The following is a 16724-nucleotide window of genomic DNA, read 5'->3' as shown; positions in this document are numbered from 1 at the left end:
TGTCCTCTGACTCCATTTTTCGCGCCGGCACTCTACGTTTACGTTAGTAAAAGTTCCCAAAAAAGTCCTGATGCAGGTTGATCTCTTGATGTCTCTTAACATTTGGAACTTATTTACCAGTTCACTCCACTCCCACTGACTAGAAAACAGATCAGGGATATTTACACATGTATTTATAATAACCAAAAACAACCAAAAGAAACATTCCTATAAAGAAAGAAAACCCTCTACTTAGGTTGGCCCAGTGATGTCATCCATGACCCCCCTATTCCTATAAAACAGGAAACGCTTAGGCCGACCCCTCCCCAAACAATTGTCCTGCATGGTGGAACTGAACAAAGGAACAAACAATTGTAAGTATTAACACAGGAAAACTATTAAACCATGTTTAAACTTGCAACCTAATAAAATGGAACTGAAACTAATTTATGACTGTGTTTACTTTAACTTATCATATGCTTTACTGTAAACTGTAACATAATGCAAACACAAACAACTCAGGATAGTAAGTGGTGCACTTTTACACAAGCTATGGTAAATTACAAAAAATAAACACTTGTATAAACTAGAAGGTGTACTATAGATAATGACCTGTATGGGACAAGTGGTGAGCAAATCCACTTTGTCACAGATTAGTTTCTGTTTCTGATGAGCAGTTGGCACCTTGCATGGCAGCCTCTGCCATCCGTGTATCACTGTGTGTGAATGGGTAAATGTGATATGTAGTGTAAAGCGCTTTGAGTGGTCGGAAGATTAGAAAGGGGCTATACAAGAACAGAAAATATACCATTTGTTCACTCTTTTCTCCTCCAGCTCAGGCTCTGTCACTACTGGTGCTGTTCCATAGTCCTCCTTCCCTGCAGACAGTTTGACTTGTCATAGTAATAAAAGCACAAGTGTTGGTAATAACCTTAATTAACATTAAGTGTCCCAGTAAGCTATGCCAGCCAGTGTGACAGTGAGCCAGTATGAACAAAGCCAGGACCCTGAAACTGATTTCAGCCATCATTCATTTTATAATTTACACCTGACATGTCAAAATGTGACAAAGACTTTTTTTTCCATCACTTAACTTGAATGAGTGAATTAACTCTGTTCAGCTAGATGTGTCCATCCACACATACCAGCAATAGTATTACAATATATAGAAATAGAATGACAACACGAAAGTATAGTATAAGATAAAGTATATTTGGTCAAATATGAAGTTAATATTATGTATAATAAAAGAGATGAGAGCTTCAGGTGAAGTGTTTATCTGGTGTGCTATGTTTATGTGTGTGCTTGTGTATAGCTGAAAGCACAACACCCTGCAATGCTGCAACACTGCAGATCTAAACCAGCTACAGCTCTAGAAAGCACGTACAGTTTGTCCAGATGCACCCAAATACACAAGCTACACTTTCAGATAGAGTCCCTGTGAGCTGGACAACGGAAAGCAAGCTGCTATCTGTATCCCCAGCAGTACAGTGTAGTGTAATGGATGGAGTAATATTCCCCACAGCCTAATGCATTTACATAGGAATGTAAAACTGTTATATAAAACTCTATTACAACAGTAGATTTGGACATAAAATGACACCTTCGCAGCTCTCCCACAGTAGAGGTAATGAAGTGGGAAAGCAGTTATTACACCCCTAATGACTGAAGACTGGATTTCCTTCTTCACTGTCATTTGTATCAAACATCTATTGTTCTCAGCAGTCATCTAATGGTGATAACTATCTTCACATTAGTGGCGCTGCGTGTATCAGAATGTCCTCACTCCGAAAGGACTACAGTAGTTTTAATTCAATTTTAATACATGTAACCATACTTCCATAAAATGACGTTGGACTTGAATGACAATTATGAAGAAAAAGGGCTGTTATTTAGCTCTAATTGAAAATGACATGGGCATTATATTTTTGATAACATTACAAGACAGAAAAGGGGAGGGAGAAGTAAAATCTTCTACTACCTGTCCCCTTCACAATGAATCAAAGATATAAATGGTGTGCTGATACTTTAATAATGACACAAATATAAATATAAACTTTACTCATGAAGTTCACATCATCCAGTCATGATCTTTTTGCATTTTCCTCAGCTGAATAATACTAAAGGAACTATTTGACAAATCTGTGTGGTTTTGGTTCAAATGTCTCACAAATGGTTTTGATGCATTGAAAGGCAAAGCAAGTTTATATTGTCTGTGAAGAAGGAGGTGAATTCATTGCGGACCCTGGTGGATAGAAGTTCTGGAGCTCCAGTAAACACAGGAGTGTTAGTGCATGTGCCTGGTTTTCTACTGTTGACAGGCTGTCAACAGTAGAAAACCAGGCACATGCATAATAACTGATTTTGGCGATTGATGTCAGAGATGAAGGACCGCCTCGATTTTCTCAGTTCTAAGTTAAAAATGTGAAGTCTGTTTTTATAGATGTCATAGTGAACCTGGATATTTGTTTTTTGCCGTCTGCGTTCAGCTTTTCGACACTCTCTATTAAAACACAGAGATGGTTCTCACCAGGACTGACCTCATGCTGCACATACAAAATAGTATAAGCTGGGCTATCTGTAACTTAGCACACAGGTAATAACTTTATTATTATATCAACATTATTATTGTTTACCACTATTAGAAACAAAGAAAGCATCACTTACTTTGAAACACTAACTTCAATTTGGTAGTAGATCTTGATGAATTGATCACATTTACTTACTTACTTTGCCTTAAACTTAGGACTAGACTGGGACAAACAATGCTGGGATCTGTTGTGTAATCACAGCACGTGGAATTACCCCTTCATAATCATCCCTCATTCCAATGCTTTCATAGTTATATATACAGTATGTGATTCAAAATTGAATTGAAATAAAAGTTGGCCAACTGACAAGCCTCAAGAGAATTCATCAATTTTCTGCCTGTCTGCAGCCTATCCCAGCATGCATTGGGTGAGACACATTATAAACCCTAGATAGGTCTAGCTAGTCTATCACAGTGCTAACACATACAGACACAGTTACATCTACAGGCAATGTAAACTGTTTCCAAGGCTGGGTCCTCTGAATGATGTGGGCCATGAAGGGCCTGAAGGCCAGGTTGAGACCTCCTACCCACATAAGACCGTCTAGCCTCACAGAGACCAAAAGTAATGGTCCTTGTGAAATCAAACATTATACAGGGAAGATGGTGACTGTGTGAGTGCGGCTGGCTGGGACAGGCCGAGCTTCTGGCTACCCCGAAGAGACTGGCAGAGGCCGAGTCTGTAACACTCAACTTACCAGTAAAGACTTATCAAATGGAAGTTTATACAGTATAGGATGCTAATGCTAGCTAACATTAGCCATTAAGTCTTATCAGCTTGTGGATTTTACATGAAAGCTACGCTGTCTTACAAAAATAAATACTTCCCACAACTTGCTCTCATTATTGAAGTCTATATATAGCTCACTAACCTTTTTTGTTATCCTATACATTTAGCTCTGCTCACATTGCTGAGTTTCCAGTAAAAGATACACAAATAGTTATTGAAAAGCTGTCAACTAATTGCAGTTAATGTAACGTCATGCAACGAGCATGGATTAGTTCAACGTCATAAAAATATATCTGTAACGTTGCAGTGGGAGTTTCCAGCATGTTGTATGAAGCTGTGTCGGTCTTTGTTTTGGCTCCCTCATTAGTTTGAGCACATGCATGAGCACACACTTGGAAAGGTAGTGGTTGCAATCTGAAACCTCACCGCTAGAGGCAGCTGAAAACTATACATGGCCCCTTAACGTAAAATAAATTGTTTGTCTCACTTTATTCATATCCTGAGGTGGCTTATTCTTTGATCTAGTATTTGTGAAATATTTACCAGTTAACAATGACCCTTTCAGCACATATATATTAATGCAGTGTTGATGGCGCAATCAAGAAGACACGTGTCTTTGGTGTGGGAGACCTGGTTTCAAGTCCTACCGATTCAACCACCAGCTGCTCCGACCTCATATATCGCAAATATAAGTCACTTTGGATAAAAGTGTCAGCTAAATGACTATATATATATAATAACTTTAACTTTGAGAAGGAATGCCTGTATGCTCCTTTAAAAATGACAGGCCATAATGGATGTGAAACTGAGAACAAAGGATACGAACCTCAGGCAAATAAATGCTTTGTCTTTGAAATGGGCTCTTGTGATTGCACCCTGGCTTCGTTGTGTCTCTGTCATGATTCAAGTGTCAGCTAGGTGCATTTTAGGGATGCAGTCTGTTCCTCAATAGACTGACCTTTTGGTGTTTTCTTCACTTTTCTTTGTTTTTGCTGCTTTAAGATGCAGCTGTGATGTGGCCAGAATGTGAAGCAGCCGTATCTAGTGGACATCAGGGTTTATGGTTACTTTAATTGGACTGTGGGAAAAAACCTACCTGAAAGGAGCAGGGTAATCATGAAGATTAATGCAGTAACCATATTGAGATGGAGGTATAAATTGAGGATAAGTGTTTCATACTATAGGGTCCACATTTACATTTCTGTTGTTTAACCTTGATGATGATCTTTTCTAACCTTAAATGGAAGGTAACCATATTTGTTTCAACACACAGATGTTGTAGCAATAACAACCTGAAACACAAGGAACAATGAAGTTATCACAGAAAAAGTCGAACATTTTAGATTTTCCTTTCTTCCCTCCACTGTGTCTGAAGTACTGAGAAGGCTGACTGCCACTGCCAGCAGCATGAGGCCAGCACAAACCATGACTCAGTGGAGAACACTGAGCTTTTGTGTTGATTTTGTGCTGACTGCACCTTTATCATCAGTGTGACGACGGCTGATGACCATCCACCTCAATGCAAGGCAAGGCAAGTGTATTTGTATAGCGCATTTCAACAACATCTCTCCGGGTGCTACAGCTTCCTCCCACCATCCAAAGACATGCAGGCTAGGTTAATTGGTGACCCTATATTGTCCTTCGGCTTTGATCCAGTTATAATCTGGACTCACCTGCGCGTTTACAGGTGGACAGAGGTTCCTGCAAATCACTCAGGCGCGAGATTTAACACCACTTCCTTCACTCTGTTCAATCTCACTCTCAATATCTTTTCACCCAATTACCTACTCATTTCTCACCGTCTAAATATTTAATTAAAAACAATGGTAAAAAGCTAAAAACAAAGAAAAAGAAAACAGGACAGTAAAAGTTACAGTGCAGTGTAAAATATCAATCTACTAGTTAAAGGCAGTGGTAAAAAGAAAAATCTTAAATATTTCATTAAAAGCAATGGTGAAAAGAAAAGTCTTCAGTCTTAATTTAAAAGAACTGACAGTTTCAGCAGACCTGCAGTTATCTGGGAGTTTGTTCCAGATATACGGAGCATAATAACTGAACGCTGCTTCTCCTTGTTTAGTTTTGACTCTGGGGACAGAAAGCAGACCTGCCCCAGACGACCTGAGAGGTCTGGATGGTTCATAACGAAGCAGAAGATCGGAAATGTATTTTGGCCCTAAACCATTTAGTGCTTTATAAACTAACAGCAGGATTTTGAAATCAATTCTTTGACATACAGGAAGCCAATGTAAAGACCTCAGAACTGGAGTGATGTGATCCACCTTTTTGGTCTTAGTGAAGACTCGAGCAGCAGCGTTCTGAATCAGCTGCAGCTGTCTGATGGATTTCTTAGGGAGCCCTGTAAGGACACCGTTACAGTAGTCGAGTTGACTGAAGATAAATGCATGGATAAGTTTTTCCAGATCCTGCTGAGACATAAGTCCTTTAATCCTTGATATATTCTTCAGGTGATAGTAGTCAAAGAAAACAAAAAAGCTTATTCAGCCAGCTGATTATAATTTGAGCAGCCACCATCATGTCAACTAAAATCATGATAGTTGGAATATGTCATGTAGACATTGCAAACTATAATGCTTCAATAAGCTTATCAAAGTTGCTTAGTTGACTGCAGGTATCTGCCCCGCCTTTACATCAGATTAATTTCCATCTGGCTAAAAATGGAGAGAGGTATCTTATACAGACCAACATGAACTGGAGAAAAGTGATCCACAGGTAGATTCAATGTTCCTGGGTCATATATGTACAATATGACCTCCTCTAAGTCTCTATTAAAGAGGTGGTATTATGCTCATTTTCAGGTTCAAAATCTTATTTAGGGGTTGTACCAGAACAGGTTTACATGGTTTCATTTTCAAAAACACCGTATTTTTTGTCATACTGCACATTGCTGCAGCTCCTCTTTTCACCCTGAGTGATACATCTTGTCTCTACTGCATTTCTGTCAATAGATCATCCTAAATTTTACACATTGAACCTTTAACTTTACTGTTTTGGTTCAGTCTAATCACACTCATCATCCGGTTTCCAGTAGCAGCACTTAGCAGCTAAATAGTCACTTATTTCCCTCAGGTGGTGGTGACGACCAAAATCTGAGCTACAAGAGTTTGCTGGATGTGTAAATTAGGTAGCATGCTTTAGAATGTGGAAATGTCAATGATGTGTTTACTGCTTCATCGACTGCCCCCAAGCCGGCTTAAAAAATTGCTTTAAAATTTCCGCTACTACTGAGCCTACTTAGTTCTAGTGTAGTGAACTTTTTTGCAAAAGATCTGAAAAAGTTTCCATAATGAAAAGATAAAAACATGCAAAAACGTTTTAATTTGTAATCCAAATTACACATATACAAGGATTCAGGATATTAGCATGTCATTTTCATAGACCACAGCCAAAAGAACAACAAGAGAAAAAAATACAATCTGTACATATTTCAGTTTACAGTGAGTAGCCAGTTGGAGAGTACCAGAGAACACTAAGGCAAATCATCAGCAGACAGAAGAAACATTGCCTTTTTTTGTATTTAATCCACCACAGCAGAGTATCGAGAAGTATCTTTGCTACAAAACAAGGACTGATGTCTCCCTTTATTACATGTAGCAATCAGCTGCATAAGTTACATTGTGATAAAAGCAAAACAAAACCAGAAGGTATCTATCTAAAGTCTAGCATTACTGTACATGTCTTCTCACTTGCTTTGGAAGACCAAACTGGCAAAAATATGAAGCTCTTTTGTACAGCTCTGGGTTTGACCAACATCTGCCTCCTACTAATAAATAACCCACCACAACACTGTCAGAGGCTGGGACAGGAAGAAATGCAGGTCATACAGCCATGAAACCCAATGTAACACTGGTCCTGAAGTCAACATGGCACGGCTGTTTGGCCGTTCATTTTTAAAGGTACAAAATTGGTGAGTTTATAACAATTACACTAATTATGGTATTGACCCAAATTATAATACAATATTTTTTCTGGATATGAAATATGAAATAACACCCCGTATTATATTTGAAAACCAAGACATTTCCATATTCACAGCAGCAGAGTGTTTGACCATGTGACTGCTGAAAAGAATGACAAATGAACTGCACACGAACACTTATTTAAACAAGCTACACGCAAGGGATTTACATTAATAATACGATTTCACCTTATAATAGGCCAGTATGGTAATTGATAGAGCATTTGTTAGCTACGCATATTTCACTGTTATAGCTGTAGCCTTGAGCAGACATGGAATGCTACACAATGCTCCCATAAATACAAACCAACAAATGCAGACCTTGTTTTGTCATTCATGAGAAGTATTCATGTTTTTTGGTGTAGCTGAAGCTTTAGTCGGTCTGCTACTCAGGTGTATCACAGTTCCAACAAACTTCCCATGTGGTTTTATTGTTGATGTTCAGTTCCAGTCCTTCTCCTTTAGCTCAAACCATTTATGGCTGTGAGATTCCCATTACCTCCCACGGTCTGCCATGTTAGTATAATGTATAATATACAAAAAATGTGATTCTATGTTTTCTGTACCTTTAAATTTCTATTTTGTCTATCACAACGGACCATGAATATGCATGTAAAATGTCATGAAAATCTGGCCAGAAGTTTTCAAAATAACTGGCTCTCGACCAAACTGGTCCAACACTTACCCACTTATCTCCTTAACTTATTCAACTTAATTCCTGAAATCCTATAGAGAAATATGTATTTGCAGAAGTAGAGCGAGCAGTTTGGTTAATGGCTTTTCTGGCTGTTTCACATTCTGGTCTTTCACCCTTGTACCGTTCTGCTGCAGATCCAGACAATGCAGGCCAAAGGTGCGGCACTGGTCATTTTAAGCAGCTGACTTAGCCACCTGTCAGTCACTTTATATTCCATTCACAAGCAGTTCATCAAACATACATTTTCATTTGTAAATACAAACATGTCTGCTCAACCTCGCTCTCTCAGTCGTAGTCATTACAAATTTCACTACTTATTTTATCCTCTTCATGATGGGAATCTGTATTTATTTGTCATTGCATAGATCTTACTGTTGCTCTGCAACCAAACGTGCTCCAAATGTTTTTAGATTAACTTTTTTTTTTGCTTGTGGCCTTTATTCTTTTTTGTTGTTTTTGCTTTCTGTTTTCCTCCATCTGCACCAACACGTACATGGAAATTATATTTTATTATCGTGTTTTTCACCAGTTTGTGGCAGTATTTTGTCATCCCGCATGTAAGCCAAACTAAATCCCACTTTAAGTTCCAATTTCTTAAAGGGCAGCAAGGACATAACCACAATATTTAAACTGCACTACAAATAACAATTTCTGCTTGTAAAAAATCTCCCGCATCAAATAATTTAAGTTCATTGTGGCACTAAATGTCCTCAACTATCTAAGAATGTTGAAAGCCAGGGGAGGCAGGCATTCTTTATAGCTATTCAATCAAAGCTTTGACGTGATGTGATGTGGAATGATCAGAGTTTGCAGAGAAAAAACAGTGTGGGGGAGCAGAGAGGAAATGAAAACGTTCTGATCTCAGCTGGCTTTGTTAACACGGGCAGTCACATTAATACCAGAGCAATGCAGTGAAATCAGCCTGCGGTTTATGCACACAGACATGCACTTCAAAAAGCCACGGAGACCACGAGACAAATGTATCACAGAGAGAGGTGGTCCATTGCCTCAGCTGTGATTCTGGTGAGGGATAATACCACTTCAGGCATCAGTAAAGGACTGTGTGTAACAGACAAAACTTGGAGACCGTTGGGAGAGTAATTATAATTTTTGGACTGAATTCGATGGAAAAAAGAAAACCTTAACACCCAGAGCTGTACAGTAAAGCCATGTTTTTTGCTGGTAGGATCATCCAAGGCATCTCTTAGTAGTCTTTGCCCTTTAGAGTGTCCATCCAGTGTCTCTGTGGAAATGACTCACACACACAATCACACACACATACAGGTAATGAGGTGAAACCCACACACACACACATACTTTCACAAGCACTCATTATCATGGCGAAGTGCTCCTCCAGTTGCCGTTGCAAAACACCGGGAGCTTTAAAGCAACGTACAGAATCGAGACTGAACACAATCAAAAGAATGTACAAAAAGGCACGTTTGACCCCAGTGCTCCTGTACTGTGAGATTCAAGTGTAAATGAGCGTCTGTAGCATGGCTGTCGTAGCTCTTAACCATCAACGAGACATCCCCACTGAGCGCACTGTTCTGGCTGCTCACATTTGTTAGCACAGGGGCTAACGCTCAGATGATAATGTCCATTAGCCTGAATGCTAGCTGTTGCCAGGCCTTGCTAGGCTAGGAGTCAGAATGGTCCCTAGTGTCATCAACCGTCGTCAAGGGGCAGCAAGTCTCTTTACAAGCTGTCCCGTAGTAATACAGAAGTGCCGATCCATACCCCATGTTTACCCCATATCCTCTTTCTTTAACCCCACCCACCACCTGAGCCTTGGAGCAAGCATGGGGTTGGGAGGGTGGTTGTTGTTGGTGGGGGTTTTGGGTGCTAATCATCCCCTCCGCCATACAGGTCGGCCAGCTTGCGGAAGCGTGGCCCCCAGTCGCCAAGGTAGTCGTAGTCCTGGTCTCCGCAGCTTGAGGAGGAGTGCAGGGAGCTGAGGGAGCCAGCAGTGGAGCCGCTGCCCTCATAGTCAAACACCAGCAGGGAGTCATAGGGGGGGGCGGTGGGGTCGTTGTCTGCTGCCTTCAGGCCCTGGAAAGAAAAATGGAAGAGACAGGAAGATTAATAATAGTGACATGAGAGGGCATCCTTGTCTAGCTCCATGGTGAAAACAACTAGTCTGCTGTATTTATGGAATAAGGACTGGTGGTCTATTATCAATCGGGTTTGACTGGAAATAAAAATAGAGGAGACAGGAAGGTAAGCAAATGAAAAGACTGGCCAAATATGGATCTTTTTTATTATTTTAACCATGCCCTTCAGATCCTGTATCACATGCATACATTATGATAGATTAACTACAGGTGCCCAGTACCATAGTCTGCTGTTGGTTACTGCCGGTGACTACACATCACCAGCGGATCAGCTGGGGATTCCATTTGTTACTTGGCACTTTATCAGTGGTGGCTGAGGCAGGGGAGTAATATTACTGATAAAACCCTCACACACAAAACCTGGGATTGATGTGATATAGAGACAATGCACATTCAGACCAGACTCATACCAGATAGGTTTAATCTTTGGATCCATACATCACCTCTAAACCAGAGAATGTTGTATTTTCTACGCAGAGCTGTCAACTTTCCTTAAAAATGGAGCCTGCCATGATTTTCCACATGACGGGGCAACAGCCCACAGAGTGCCTCTGAGACTAAGAAAAGCAGAATTTATGGTTGAGAGAGCTACAAGACTCTGACGATATCTAGTGCAGGATTACAGTAATCCTATAATATTTCTATAGTAACTATATAGGGTATTATAGAAACCGGTGTTCATGATTTCACACCAAAGCAGAGTAGCGTAACACCCATGTCAAACCCCTGAAACCATGTCTGATGACCCTTACTGACCCATTCAGACCATCTAAAAGGAGCAGAGTCCCATTTTGGCCCCTACAGAACAGGCACAAGAGTGGGATGACAGCAAGGGGGAGGGAGTGTTAAATAGAAAGGCTGTGTTTTTTGTGTGTGTATTGAGATGGACAGTAGGGCGTGCTGGGGGAGAAGGAGGGATTATGGAGCAGCGTAGACGAGATGAGGATTTGGGTCAGGCTGGACAGATGCTGCCTCGATCTCCAGGAGGAGATTCAGCAGATTACCCAGCGTAGCCTGAACTTAAAAACCACCACCCCCCTCCTGCACACACACATGCTTTAGACACATACACAGTTTATTTGAAGTGTAGAATAAAAGTACCATCTGAAATTAACATCTAAAAAATGTTCCCAAACTAACAGTATTTTTTGCTTCCAACTGCCGCTGAATGGTAGAAATGAAAGCTGCAAATCTGATCATCTGTGGAAATGTTTTGTGGGCCACGTCTGCCGTCTGACTCGAGACACTCCTGTCACTCTGAAAGTCAATGGGAGGAGAGAATTAACGCAGAGAGAGAGAGAGGAGAGGCAGGACGAGAAGCATCAGCTTGTCATGTCTGCCAGATTAAGCTGTCTCGATCAGCTTGCCATGTCTGACAGCTCCTGCTCATTATTCATAGCTCCGCACGGCAGATGTCTTTATGCAGCCCGGCCAAAAGACGCACACACACTCATCTCGCACACACAAAGAATATGGAAGCAGTACTAGACTTTTAAACATTACAATGTAGTCCAGACAGTGTAGTCAGTTTTGGTCATGAACTTTCCTAAACAGAGAATCCGACAAACTCCTCGCATTACGCAGTAAGTGGCCAGGTGTGTGGAGGCGTGGAAGTGGGCAGTCTTTGAACTTCTCTTGTCTCATTTTCTCACATTACTACTTCTGTCATCTTTCATGTGTAAAATTGAGTGTAACACCAGGAATCCCTCTGAGGAGAGACCTCTATAGATCTCTGCAATTCACTCCATCAACACTACACTGCTCCATTTCTTCATTCACTCTCTAGCTTGCTCGACCACCACTGCTCTCGCGCTCTCTCTCTCTCTCTCTCACTCTCTCTCTGAGACACAGACATTGAAGTTGGGTACACAAAATAAACCAAGCGAGGACACAGCTGGGAGAGATTCACCATTTGGTCTATGAAGTCGCCTGCATAGCGGTCGTTTCCAGTGATATTTCAGGTTGACTGTGGAGCAGTTTGACCGGTCTGATCTCCACATTGGCCACTGCAGCCTGATGTCACATTGCGTTTTCTTAAGAAGTTGATTCTGTTTCAACTTTTTTTTACCGCAGATCGCTGCGTTTTTTTCGGCATGCCCTGCAGTCCCCACCGCCACAGCCTTAACCGAATACCCCCATTCCTTTCTTGGTTCTAATCTGAACTAAACAGTTGGGTAGAAGTCAGAGACTGTGTTTGCTTTTTCTAAGGATATTTCTATGTATGTGAGATGTGAAAGGTGTACCCACATTAACCCCAACTCTGCAGTTCCCCTCCTCCTTACGGAGCGCTGTAGCATCTTTAAGCTAGTTGTTTTGGTTCAGTCATTCATCAAACTCATTTCCAGCAGCAGCAGGTCGCTGTTTTCTTTTTTTAAATCTCTGATGAACCCACTTTCCGCTACCTGTATTTGTCCAGCACCAAACAGCACACAGATAAAGACAACGAGTAGCTGGTGAACATGCTACTGTGGCTGATATGTTTGGCAAAAAAAACATAAAAGCAGCTTTAAGTTTTCACATCAATTCTTTGGTACAAAATAGCATACGGTACTAATGTCCTGTATGCTATGCTATGTGCTCCAACAAAAATAGGAAATACTACGTGTATATAGTATAAGAAAATGGAACAAAGTGACAGTGCTCCCCAAACCCCGAACTGTCAGTTAGATCTAAACTCAGTAGATTTACAGTTAGGTGGTCAGGCTGTGGCCAGTGTGAGGCCAGCTAATCCTGATCACACAGACACTGTACTCTCTCTCTCTCTCTCTCTCTCTCTCTCTCTCTCTCTCTCTCTCTCTCTCTCTCTCTCTCTCTCTCGCTACAGTCTGTTTCTTAAACAAGTGTCCCTTCCAACCACACATCATCACATATCACTCATACAACTGAGGCCAATACTAAGCAGCTCTATTTGAAAAGACAGTTTGAACTTCAATATCCCTAAATCCTGTAAGGTGATGAGGTAAACTGCACACACCTCGGCCGGCCTTTGATGCTTCATACAAAAGGATAGAAAAGGGATGAGAGAAGTAAAAGGTCTAACATTGACAAATCCAGCTTTTTCTGGACAGTGTTTGCTTTCTGCTGTCGAACAGACAGTTTGTATTTCACTCAAGTTGTGATTCATCACTTCCTGTGTGCTGAGAAGTGCATGTGCCTGACACCAGAATTTAATCTGGGCAAACAGATTGGGTGTCAGTTAGTAAGGACGGGACACTGTCCTGTGCCGTGGTCACACTTTACACAAAGATGTTTTAAATGGTAAAAGGCATCGCATGATTGGAGGATCCCAGATGTATTTGTCCAACGCAAACAGAGCCTGTGTGTTGTACCTCGTGGATGAAGTCTCCTATGTCTCCTGGGTGGGGGGCTGCAGAGCGGACAGGGTACTGGTGGTCATGATGGAGGGGCCTCTCATCGAGGCGTCTGATCCCCACCTTGACACACTCTGGCTCCAGGGCATCAGGCTGCTGCAGCTGACTCAGATCGTAGTCCTAAACACACACACATAACCACACATTCACAAGTTAGTATTACAGTAAGTCAAGTTAATTATTTTTATATAGCCCCATATCACGAATCACAAATCTGCCTCAAGAGGCTTTAAAATCCGTACAGCAAGCCCTCCATCCTCAGACCCTTAAGTATGAAATGAGGCCCCAGAACTCAGAGAATAGTCAGGAGGAAGTCTGGTTTCCAGTGCAGCTGGACTGAAAAGCATCAATTGTCGTGATTAAGAGTCTACAGCTCCACAAGGCTTTATTTAGGCACTTAGGCCTGGTGAGCATGCTGATGTGTAGGACATATTTACGATGTTCACCATCTTAATTTTTCATTTTAGCTTTAGCTAATTAGCACTAAACACAAGGAGGCTGATGGGAATGGCATTGTTTTTTGAGGTATTTGCTCATGAACCAAAGTACTGGACACATGTTGACATGATGATCACCAAACCCAGTTGGATTTATTATCCGAACCAACATTTCAAGGGATCTGTCTCATAATTGTCAAGATATTTCAGTCTGGAACAAAGTGGTGGACCGAGTGACTGACCAAACAACAGACACACATTACCTAGTGCCAGGCTACTAGCATAGCTGAAAAACACATTTTCATTTGCAGTCCTAAAGTTGCCTTATTGGGGGAACGCACATCACAACAGGTTGTTGTAATCTATGACTATATTGTGACTTAATGTGATTTTTCCTTTACAAAATTCTATAACTTTTATTGGGTGATATAAACCACTTCCCCATTCTCCCTGTGTCTGCTGGAAAACTCCTAATTGGACATTGTCAACGTAGACAATGTAGAACGAAAGAGAACCTGATATGCTTATATGCTTATAGGTTTTTTGCTCTACTTTCTGCCGTCTCTTTAATCATCTTTAAACCTTAACCCTTTCCCTGAACCACCACAGCATTGTGACAATCTTGAAAGTAAAGTATGGATGACCCTGCTCATTCATTTAACTGTGAAAAGTACTATTTCTAACAATAAAAAGTCTCTTTTTAAACTGCATTATGTCATGTTATCTTAGTGAGGTTTCATAACTACACATAACACATTTTAGGGATAATCTCTGTTTATGTTTTGTGTTTCTGTAAAAAAGAAATAAAAAGAATATCGGCCAATATATTGGAATGTCAAATTTAAAAATACTCAAATATCAAATTTGGTATCAGTCTTAAAGTTCCAAAATCAGTCAGGCTCTAGTGCACAGAAATCAAGTAAAGCATCACATAAATGAGAAGACGGTGACCTGTTGCTGCAACATAGTATGGTGAAATCCCAGCTGTACGTTGTTTGAAATGCATAATACCAAGACTGATTTGATTTATAATGCAATGATGTGCAGGCTGTAATAGACTCACTTACTTACTACCTAACCCTCCTTAAAAACAGACATCATGTGACCTCGGCAGAATATATGGGCTGCTGTAAATTCACACAAAAATGAGTTCTTGGCTTGAACTTTATTACCAAGCCCTAACAAACTTACCTATAAATGCATAATAAATGCTGAGTGCACTGCATGCCTCTAGCATAATGAACTTGACTCATTCAATAAGTAGCTATCTTCATCAGGAAGGAGAAGAACATACATACACTTATAGTAAATTGACCTAGCACTACCTCGATGTTCCAGCTGTACTTAACAGTTGATGTAGTGAGAATTTCAAACGAGCACCACAAGCTCATCTGATGCAACGTCTACCGTTTCTCCAACATCATCCGTCCTCAGGGAGGAATGAACCAGACTCTAATGCTAATGTAATTAGCATCCACTTCGAGAAGCACAGTCCCTCTTTCACCTTCTCTTACACAACATCAGCAGAGTCAGCGGGCAAAGGGGAAGTATGTGTCAAGGCCTCTGATCTGTTCATGTTGAATGGCATTGTCTGAGTCACCACAGCAACCATTTAGTGCTCTCTGGTCTCCAGGGAAATTGCCCAAAGCTGCCGTTTCAGGACAATAACAGCACACTGAGGACTGACCTTGGGCTTTGTTCACAATAATGGCCGGCCAGCAGAATACTTTTCACTGAAGAGTGGCTGAGAGCCCTGCAATGACCTGGCAGGAAGAAAGGAAATGCTGTGTGCTTCTTCATGTACAGTATTTCTATACAAGGACCAGCTAGACTGATGGCATCTCAGGTCTCATCTCAAGACGTCAAATACCGACACTTTGAGAAATCCATGTTCGATGCCGAAGGTACCCTTCAACTTCTCTATGAAATGCCTTGTTTGGAAAGTTTTGAACTTTTTAATGGTAGCCTATGTCCTTCCAGGAAGTCATTAATTACAATTAATTTCATTGAACTATTTTATAGTTCATTGTTCATGGTCAGACACTTGTACATGCAAAATAATTTGAAAACCCTGCACAGACATAACTGTCTGGTAACATTTACTATTTGAAAAGCTAAACACAACAAAATTATTGGGCGCCTACAATTATTGATTTTTGATAGGTTAGAAACCTAGTAGCTCACAGGACTCCATAGTTTGTGTGTAAGTGAGTGTGTGTTGAGTCTTTTGGGAATAGGCACGCTGAAAAAAATCTGGTGTTTGTACACAGCCCTGGCTCACTAAATGGGAAACACGTGGAAAAAACAATTCCAGTCAGGTAACGTTAAATGACTCACCCACAGACATTCAGCTTTCTAGTTCACCAAGACATGTTGTTGTTGTGATGTTAACTATAGCAGCAGGACAGTCGTGACTATCACTGTCTGGAGCTGGTGTGCTGCTCTGGGACTGTCTTATCCACTTTGCATTTTTGCTTCACGTTAACTTCATAGCAGCAACTGTAGCCACAGTTTGCTAAGCAACAACCTAGCTAACATTAGATATATTACATTCTCACATTGTGGCTGCTGCTATAACCCACCTCTACAATCCAACAAACTGGGATACTACATGATAATACACTGATTATTGGCACTGATAAGTCCCCATAGATATATACACATACATAACAGTGGCATGTAAATATGTTATGCTTTTTAATAAAGTTTAGAAAAAAAAACAGTAGCAAAGTTTGCTGCACAGTGCCTGAGCAGTGCACATGGGTGATGCAAGCTGAAGACATGTCTCTGCTTTCATGTATTTTCCCATGCTGTCTGACACCAAAATATT

At 40.8% G+C, this 16724-nt stretch overlaps 1 protein-coding gene across 4 annotated transcripts in view; it reads right to left on the bottom strand.

Moving 5' to 3' along the window:
- Positions 1 to 6616: 6616 nt before the first annotated feature.
- The window catches only part of LOC123970881 (cadherin-2-like), a 127155-nt gene continuing 117047 nt past the window's right edge, over positions 6617 to 16724 (bottom strand). For all 4 annotated transcript variants that reach the window (XM_046049254.1, XM_046049257.1, XM_046049258.1 and 1 more), the window contains 2 exons: positions 13416 to 13577; positions 6617 to 10024 (listed from right to left, as the gene is read on the bottom strand). In XM_046049254.1, the coding sequence (XP_045905210.1) occupies positions 9818 to 10024; positions 13416 to 13577 (369 nt within the window). In that variant the 3' untranslated portion in view covers positions 6617 to 9817. The remainder of the gene's footprint in view (positions 10025 to 13415; positions 13578 to 16724) is intronic.

This window comes from Micropterus dolomieu, linkage group LG05, assembly GCF_021292245.1.
Source record: "Micropterus dolomieu isolate WLL.071019.BEF.003 ecotype Adirondacks linkage group LG05, ASM2129224v1, whole genome shotgun sequence".
Lineage (NCBI taxonomy): Eukaryota > Metazoa > Chordata > Actinopteri > Centrarchiformes > Centrarchidae > Micropterus > Micropterus dolomieu.
This window is presented reverse-complemented; position numbering and strand designations above follow the sequence as displayed.